A 9,745-nucleotide genomic window follows, 5' to 3' on the forward strand; every position below is an offset into this window, starting at 1 on the left:
AGTCGTACTTTAACCATTTTACCACCGCGAAGGCCTTATTTCTCCTATTTTATTTTTTTCCTCCCGCCTCATGTTTTCCTTTTTCAGTCTGTTTCCCTTTTAACATCCTCTCAAAGTTGCACTTCCCACCTCCCTTGTGCTTGTTTTAGCTCTGGCGTCTTCGCCGCACGTGTCGAGAGCACTTTGTGTCCGTCGTGTTGACATGGTAACTTGTCGTGACGAGCCCGCCGCTCACTGTTTTTTTTTTTTGCCGTCTACGTGTTGTCGTCGTCGTCGTCGTGTGAAGCCGTCGTGGAGGCCGTGACGCAGGAACTCTTCAGGTATGTCCAACTTGGCTTTTTTTTGTTTCGTGCGAGCGTAGTTTTCATCAAGCGCTAAATGAGAACGCATTCTGACTGGAAACACGCACACTTTGAAGCAAACGGCGACTCACGATCATGTAAATGATGCGCTTGCGGTTCTGCGGGAGCCTTTCGCGGGACAAACTCATCTCCTCACACGCATTCGGGAGCAATCGTAGAAGTTAGCTCATCGTGTTTGGGTACTCAGCTGGACATCCCGCCCATTCCGATTTCAGACTTTTAGACCAAGCGCACTACATCTCCGCTCTTCAAATTGTCACTTCATTCGCTTGTACGGGGCACAATCACGCGGATTATCGCGAATATTAGGACAGTGATCCCTCGCTATTTTGCGGTTCGTTTATCGCGGCTTCAGCGCGCATCGCGGATTTTTTTCAAACATAAAAAAACCCAATTTGAAAAAAAAGTATTTATGTATTTCTTTATTTATTTATTTCAATAAATAAACTTTTTGCGGACTTAAAAAAAAAACAATTTTTTTTTTTTAACCCGTATATGTTAATTGGTCGCTACTTCACGGATTTTCGTTGATCGCGGGTGGTTTTGTGTTCCCATGAACCGCGATAAACGAGGGATGACTGTATTCATAATAATATTGTTGAATATGGAAAAACTCACTTGACGTCATTATCGTCGTCTTGTCTTGTCAGCTGTCCGACGGCGGGCTGCGATGGTTCCGGTCACGTCAGCGGAAAGTACGCGAGACACCGCAGGTAAGACCTACCTACTGAGCGTGTGTGTGTGTGTGTGTGTGTGTGTGTGTGTGTGTGTTTGATATGGTGACCTCATAAGAATTTGGGCATGATGACGAATGGTCGCCAGAGCAGCGGCAGGATGCAGGTCACATTTTTTTTTTTTTTTTGCCGAGTCGCCTTTTAACACGGAACAGCAGATGGTGCGCGGCACTTAACGCGGCAGCGCCTCAGCCGCCTTCCGTCACGTCAGAACGATGACGGCCGTCAGCGTCCGAAGACGAGACCTGATTGGCGAATGCGGCGACGATGCCGAGAAGGGGGCGCGAAGCTCACACGGGTGGCGAGAGAATATACGCTCGGAACCCGGCGCGTCTCGACTGCGCGCTCCCCACGAGGACATCACGTGACTGAAATGGCGATTTTAATTTTTTTTTTGCAACCGCCCCCTCTTTTTTTGTTTCTTTCTCTCTCTTCCGAGCATGAGTCCTTCTTTGTCTCTTTTGCTCTTTTTTAGCTGAGCCGCTCTCGCGCTCGGCTTTCGTTTTTCTTGCTTTCTCTGTCACACTTTCTACTTCCTGCTCTCTGTTTCTATTTCTCCTCACCCTTTCTCCTTTCTCTTTTTTCTGTTTCACTTTCTCTTTGTCTTTCTCTGCCCCTCTTTACGCTGACAAGTCTTTCTCTCTTTTTCTCACTTCTTTCCCTTATTTTTTTGGCTCACTCTCTTTCTTTCCATTTTGTTTTTTCTCTTTCTGTTTCGATTCTTTTTCACTCCATCTCGCTTTCACTTCCTTTCCCTCTCTTTTCGTTTCTCTTTCACTCTCTTTCCTCTTTCTCCTTTTCTGTTTTCCTCACTTTTTCTCCCCATCACTATTTCTACTTTTCTCTCTCTCCCCCTCACTCCTTTCTGTTTCGCTTTCGTTTTCTCACTTTCCTCTCTCTCTCGCTTTCCCTCTCTACACTTTAGTCTTTCTCTGTTTCTCTCTCACAGTCTCTCTCCTTCTCACGCTCTTTCTCAAGCTCACTCACTCCCTTTCTCCTATTCCCTCTTTTCCTTCTCTCTCTCTCTCTCTCTCTCTCTCTCTCTCTCTCTCTCTCTCTCTCTCTCTCTCCCTCTCTCTCTCGACTCTCTCTCTCTCTCTCTCTCTCTCTCTCCCTCTCTCTCTCGGCCTCTCAGTCTGTGTACCTTTGGCATCTGCCCGGCTTTACCTCCGCTGCACTCCGGAGGCGGTCGCCATGGCGACAGGGCCGTGTGCATGCTGCAGTACGACGACTGGGAGGGATGCGGCCACCCTCTTGCCATGGCAACAGCGAGCCCAGCAATCCGCACCCTCGCCTGGCTTACACCCTCGCGTCTCGTTCGTCCGCCTTACTAACCCGCCCTCGCGCCCCTTTTTTTTTTTTTGCCGCACAACGGTTGCCATGGCGATGAGTCGATACCCAGCATTGCCGGGGGCGACGATCTCGTCAAGTCTAGCCTCAGCATACCTCCAATGGAATCATTCTGTCCCCCCACCGAATATCATTATCTGTGATTTTTTTTTTCCAAGTTTGTTGAGTTACGGGCCGTCACTTGGTGGATCTTTTACTTTGCGTTGCCTGCTGAAATTTGAGCTATTTGAGATTTTGAGCTTCAGATACGCTGCAGTTGCCGCTGCACTGTCATCCGTTTATTGAACGGGACAAAACGAGAACACCTGCAAGGAGCTGCTGTAGGCCACAATTCACATCCTAACACTCACACGTCACGCCGCCTTGAAGGCGCATATTCAACACACAAATACCACCGTAATACCACCGTAATTACACTTTTTATAAAACCACTCCTTTACATTCTCTTTTTCGGGTTTTTATACAACACAGGGCAAGTTGTTGTCACTAAAAATGCATCACAAAAAATGGTGGGCTGGAACAGATGAATGGCATTTTAATTCATATTTTTTGGGGAGGACTCAATTCGTCGACGACTACATGAAATTAGTTCAGAATTGGCACGCAGGTCCCGCACAGGTCGCAAAATCTCTTGTTGGTCCTTGCAACTCCGTACGATAGCCTCAACGTAACGAGGAGTCATAAAAGCGATGACGCTTTGGCACGCGCCAGGTGTTCCCCTCGCGTGCGTTTCCGAAGGTACAGCGGATCACCGGTAACCCTGGCAACAGAGCCGATGCTCTGAGCTGGCAAAGCTGCCACATTGATTTTAAATACTACTCTGAGCAGCGTGCGTGCGTGTATGCCTGTGTGCGTGTGTCTGTGAGAAGAAGCTATCAGCCCCAAGCTATACGCGATGCTACATTAACATTCAGCATCCCCCGAATCAATAGAGTCAAACTGTACTTGCGTAGCAACCTGCTAATGACGCCATCGCTTCAACACAACGCGTAATCCAATTCCGTACACGCGAATCAATCACACAAGATTGCTTGAGAAATCCATCAGCGTCTCACACAGACACACACACACACACACACACACGCGCCTGCACACACACGCCACCTAATTACCATGTGCAGCCGCTCGCCCTTGCAGCGTTCCCTCGTTTCTGATCTGCTTTAATTACTGCTGGAATTTTAATTGGCGGGAGACAGTGAGGTGGCCAAGGTCACAACACAAATGATTGCATATACACACACACACACACACACACACACACACACACACACACTACAATGTCTTTGTCTCTGCGAGCGTTCATCCAGACGCAAATGCCGATTTCCAGATGTTTGTCCACACTCAGTGGTCACTTCATTAGGGACACCCACATCAAACGGAACAGAAACAAACTCCTGGATGAGGCCACAATTCATGACTCACTTATTCATCCTCTTTCTCGAGATGCACAGCATATTATCATTATTTTATTTTCGACAGTAGTTCCTTGTTTGTCACCCCGGGGGTTACATTTCCATATTTTTTTTGTTGTCAATAAACAGTCCAGTAAACAATAACACCTTGCCAAGGATGAGAATCAAACATTGACATTCTTATTAGTCTTGTTCTCATTCTTTTTCTTCTTATTATTAATATTATTGATGTTAATATTTTCTTTGCAAAGCTGTTTTTAATATGCCAAAAGGCAGAGCGGCAGCGTTTACCGCCCTCCCGCATTTGCATCCCAAACAGCAACGAAGCTCTTTCGTATGGAAATGGCCTAATTGATTTGCTCAAATCCACACTAGCGTCGGCTTTAATTGCGCTGCCTGTTTTGGAGCAATTAAAGCTGAGTTTTGCCATCACTTAATGACTATTATGGGATTTGTGTAAATGAGGGGCCCTTGCTTGAAACAGCGTCATTATTACTTGACTTGGTTTTCGTTTCTTTTTTGAAAAAGATGCCGGTGCCACGATATCGCAAATAATCATTCCTTCCCCGTTGAAAGGAATGGAAATGACATCTCGTGCCCGCGTAAGATAGATGAGATCCTCCTCAGCAGTAATCTTAGTGGTTCTTTGCAGAGGATAAAGAAGATGTATCTTTTGAGTAGTCTTTATTTATTTATTTTTCTGTCCACATGTGTTGTTGCATCTGCCAAATTGCTGCTTGGCGTGAAGTCAAGAGTGGAGTTCATCAAGTTTACGCTCGCAAGCCAAAGCAAAAAAAAAAAAAAAAAAAAAAATCACCTACATGGCGGCACATATTCGCAAAACTCAAGCCGCCACTGTCACTGAAAGTTGGTCCCTCATTGGCGTGTTCCGCTTTGACTGAAAACGGGAGAGGGTCCGATTTACAAAAGTACAGTCGGTTTGACCAACTTAGCCATTTGCTGTATAATTTATTTTGCAACTTTATCCACCCCTGTCGCAACTATTTTTGCAAAACGTGTCAAATAATTCCAGCTGAGAAACAGAACATCATTTTCACATTGTAACATTCACTCTTGAGGCAACGTAACGCGGCACGTCTTCCACGGAGTTAGTGGAAGAGTCTTTGTCCCATATTTCCAAAATCAAATCTTCCGTAAGCCTTTTATTTAGAAGGGTCAGGTGGTCAGGTGACTTGAAAATTATATGTTTGTATTCCCCAAAAAACTTTGATGCTTTGACGCCGTCGCCTCCTCAGCGTGTACGGATGCCCGCTGGCCAAGAAGAGGAAGGTGCTCGAAAAGCAGCCGCTGGAGCCGCCCGTCAAACGGAGACCCTTCAGCGGCGACTGCCTGGGCGAGGACGACGAGGAGGGCGACGAGTTAGAGGACAACTTGGAGGACGAAGATGCCAACTACAACGAGGCCGTCTTAGAGGAAAGGGAGCGAGGGGAAGTCATGGAGGAGGACGAGGAAGAAGGCAAGAAGGCCGACGAGGAAGAAGAGGAAGAGGAGGAGGAGGAGGAAGAGGAGGAGGAGTTCTCTGATGACATGGAGGAGGAAGAAGAGGAGCAGCCCGAAGAGGATACCGCCACGCCGGTACCAGGATGCGACCAGGTGGAGGAGCTCAGCCATCAGCAGGGTGAGTTCCAGTTTTGACTTCTTTGATTCTTAATAGACAAACTACGGATTGGTCGCCGCTCACTGTCATGGTTTTGGTTCAGCAACGTGTGAAGCACATCACATTTCATCTGGAAACTTTTTCCTTTTTCCCTTCCTGACAGTTGACTACCAACCAAGTGGACAATCAAAGCTTATTCCGCTCCATAAGGATGATAACAACAACCACAGCTGCGTCACAGGTTCCGGTCCAGGTTCTGGCCTTTGCCCTGGCTCCGGTCCTGGTCTCAGTCTCGGTCCCGGCCCCTGCGATGAGTTCGAGAACTATGACGAGCTAGTGGCTAAGTCCCTGCTCAACCTGGGCAAGATCGCGGAAGATGCAGCCTACCAGGCCCTGACAGAGTCAGAGATGAACAGCAACTCCTCCAACAGCGGCGACGACGACGAGGAGAACGACGAGGATGAAGACGGCAGCGAGCGCGGCGACAGGAAGGCTGACCTCAGCGTGGACCTGGACAGCGACGTGGTCAGGGAGACGGTGGATTCGCTCAAGCTGCTGGCGCAGGGACACGGCGCCATGCTGCCCGACGACGGATTCCCCGACATCGGCCTCAACGGGCAGCCCGGCCTCGGCGGCAACGGCGGCCACGCCGAGGGGAGCGAGGAAGAAGTGTGTCTCAGTAGTCTGGAGTGTCTGAGGAATCAGTGCTTCGACCTGGCCCGCAAACTCAGCGAGACGCACCCGGCCGATCGCCCGCAGCAACACCACCACCACCACCACCACCAACTGCACAACCACGCCGACCAGCAGGGGGAGCCGCACCTCAACAGGTACGCGGGCACTCATGCGATCATCGCGGGGAGATTTGATCGATCAGGAAATCGCTAAAACTCAAACGGTAAAAAAGGTTTTCATGCTACAGTGAAACTCCTCTACAACGAAATCATGTTTGCAGCAAGAAATTTTTCACAAGGGGGGTTTTTCACTGTAGCAATTTGATCTCATGTAAACACACACACAAACGAATGTGTACTCTTTAAATTTAAATTCGCAAATTCGCAAATTTCGCAAATTATTTTGCTTCCTCCGTCTTTCATTTTGATCACTTTTCCCCTCTCTTCCAGCTTCAGAGCTCTTCTTGTCTTAGCTGCTTAACGTCCAAAGGTCCGTTTTGTAGCCATTTTAGCAATGCAACATTCTTGCTGCGTCTGAAACTAACAATACCAAATACTTCCTGGACTACTGCGCATGTGTAAACCAGTGTGGTGGTTGCTGTTGCCGTTTCCGAACGAAGCAGTAGAGGTCGCTGTTGGGTTAGACTTCATTTTCGTGAAGCTCATCGCGAGGCAAGAGCAGAGAAAAAGATTTCATATAACGCAACAGGGTTTTTTTTTTCGTTGTATGGGGGGCAGGAGAGTGGGAATGGTGTTAATGCATGAACATTTTTTCACACTAGGGGGTATTTTCACCCATGTAGGTTTCGTTGTAGAGGAATTTCACTGTATGTTCTCAGTCTTTGCACCTTTTCACAATTATCTTGAAACGTATGTCATTTATTTCTTGTTCCTACTTTCTCCGTTCCTTTCAGGTACGACGCCTGCCAGCCGGTTTGTCAGGACGACGGCGGCCCACCGGAGCGCAGCTTCTCCGACATGGTGAACCTGCTGAAGCTGGAGGAGCAGCTGAGCCCGGCGTCGCGCGGTTACCCCGCCGGCTGCGGTCAGGAGTGCGACGAGGACACCACGTCGGTGGCCTCGGAGCGGTCCGACGACACCTTCGACATGGCCAAGGGGAACCTCTCGCTGCTGGAGAAAGCCATCGCGCTGGAGTCGAAACGCGCCAAAGTCATGAGGGACCGCCTGGTCCCGGAGCACAAGCACCCCAGACGGGACCACCACCGCCACCATCGTCATCACCACCATCACCATCACCACCGCGGACACGGGGAGCACAGGACGGCTACGGGCGAGGAGCGCAAGTCCAGGATGCACCACGACGCAATGAAGAGGGCCTACTACCCCAAAGGTAACACGCACGCACACGCGGAGAACCAAATTGCGTGGACTTGTGATTTCAATCCCGTTGCACTTGTTCAGAGTCTTCACGGGGGGAGAAGAAGGAAAGCAAGTGCCCGACGCCGGGCTGCGACGGCACGGGTCACGTGACGGGTCTGTACCCACACCACCGCAGCCTGTCCGGCTGTCCTCACAAAGACCGCGTCCCTCCCGAGAGTAAGTCTCGACACGCCACAACGCACTTGACTCTCCGCAAACAAGTCATCTGACTCGGCGTGACCAAATGTGTTCATTAGCATTAGCTTCGCTATGATAATTCACGGATACTCTGCTTGTTGCCAAAACAGATCCATTTTTTTTTTTTTTTTTTGTCCTCACTGTAAAATCACTGAACCGATCATGTGACGAGACGAATGAGACTTTCAGATGACTTGTCGGAAGCAACGCCAAACATGTGCCACCTTCATTTTTATCATCCATTCTGCATGTTTGTTGTGTTGCACTGCAGGTCTTTTTTTTTTTTTTCCTTTAACCCTTTCATGCACCAATAATGTAACCGGATAACATGATAAGCTGTCCACTGTAGTAACTGCTCTCCCTGAAAGGGTTAAAACTGACCACCGGTTTCTAACATCAATGCGTGTGGCTCAAGGATGTATGTTTGGGCTAACTTGGCAAGATAATTGTTGCAATACAACCGAATCCGGTAAACAGCACAAAATGGATACACTTAATTCTTGATACGAATTTTTGTTGCCGTAAGTCTGCTTTTTTTCCTTCTCTTTATTTTACCTCCGACATGTTTTTACATCCCAGTCGTCGTTTTCCTCCCTCCTCATCACATTCGTGACATCTGCTTTCGCTTTTGGCTCTGGTGAAATGAAAGTGACCGCAGAGTCATTCATTGCTGAAGATGCGATGCCCCTTTTACAGTATCGCTTGCTGCTGATTTCTATGAGTTCGCCTTGACTCATCTGTAACACCCGACACCAAAAAAAAATTGATTTTACGGCCTTGGTTCACATTCACTCACGCCTGACGATTGTTTCCCAATGATTGCATGCGTTCGCCTGTGTAGCAAGAAGACCGAATGTGCACGTTATCACCTTTGTTCATTGCGGGATGCTACTAATGCATGCTCGGCCTTTGGCGACGGGAGTTTCCTGGTAACTTTCCTGTCTGCTCCTGTCTAACCCTCGTTGTCTCTCTCACCTTCTCCTGTCAAGTCCTTGCCATGTATGAGAATGTTTTAAAGTGCCCGACCCCCGGCTGCTCCGGACGGGGTCATGTCAATAGCAACAGGAACTCGCACCGCAGGTGAGTCTTGTCAGTCAAGCGAGCGCTAAGCAGACGCTAAAGCGGGCGCTGAAGTGAGCGCTAAGCGGGGCGCTTATGTGGGGGCTATGTAGGTGTTGTTGTGGGTTGAACCCTTTGGTACTTTTTCTCAAAATCCGAAAGGGTTGACATGCGTCCCATTTAGTCAATGAATGACTTTGTCACATTTCACCAGCTATAGGATAATGATTACAAAAAGTCAAACAAAGACAAGCAAAAGCTGAAAAGTGGCATTCTCGAGCAAGGACTGAAGATCCGCTTCTTGACTTTCCTCTTTTCTCCTGCTCCTTTCCATAAGTGCGCGCGCGTGTCTTCCGCCGATGTCATCACATCCTGTGTGAGGGGAGCTCACGATCGTTGCCCCTCAATTCCTGCAAACAAACACAGACGTTTCCCCCCCCTTTCTGTTTTTTGACACCTGATACAGTATCACCGCCACCACACACACACACAATGAAGGTCCATTGATCAATAAAAGCCGCGACTGCCCCTGACGTGTATAATTCAATCCGTCAATCATTTTAATCCTCCTGCATTTGTAACTAAATACATTAAACATGACAAAACAAAACATTCCGACGAATGCCCAGTGTGATCGTTCAGCGTTGATCTTTGTTAAGCGCGGCTTCCTTTTAGTTCTAAAATGCTGAGAGGTGATCCGAGGAGGTGCTAAACGGACAATACGTGGATGCTCAGAGGACGGTAGAGAGGGCACTAGACGTTTTTGTAAATTCTCGTATAGTTAGGAAAGTCATTGAAATTGTGTCGTCGCTCGGTGAGGAAAAGCTGCACAGCCCCGTTAGAGGAGCGTGTTGCCAGACATTGGCAGTGTTATGTGGCACAGCCCCACTGGGAGCGTGTAGACAAAGCAGCAGTAGCTAGCTTAGCATCTGTTAGCCAGGCAACGCAGCTCCGCCAC

The 9,745-nt window shown here is 48.5% G+C and overlaps 1 protein-coding gene across 1 annotated transcript in view; it reads left to right on the forward strand.

Moving 5' to 3' along the window:
- Positions 1-9,745, forward strand: part of myt1la (myelin transcription factor 1-like, a) — a 35,704-nt gene that overhangs the window by 9,711 nt on the left and 16,248 nt on the right. The window contains exons 6-12 of the mRNA XM_019871537.1: positions 287-320; positions 1,013-1,075; positions 5,115-5,497; positions 5,640-6,306; positions 7,065-7,501; positions 7,573-7,707; positions 8,718-8,808. Coding sequence (XP_019727096.1) covers positions 287-320; positions 1,013-1,075; positions 5,115-5,497; positions 5,640-6,306; positions 7,065-7,501; positions 7,573-7,707; positions 8,718-8,808 — 1,810 coding nt within the window. The remainder of the gene's footprint in view (positions 1-286; positions 321-1,012; positions 1,076-5,114; positions 5,498-5,639; positions 6,307-7,064; positions 7,502-7,572; positions 7,708-8,717; positions 8,809-9,745) is intronic.

The sequence above is a fragment of the Hippocampus comes genome, unplaced genomic scaffold (genome assembly GCF_001891065.2).
Source record: "Hippocampus comes isolate QL1 unplaced genomic scaffold, H_comes_QL1_v1.1 scaffold100, whole genome shotgun sequence".
Taxonomy (NCBI): Eukaryota; Metazoa; Chordata; class Actinopteri; order Syngnathiformes; family Syngnathidae; genus Hippocampus; species Hippocampus comes.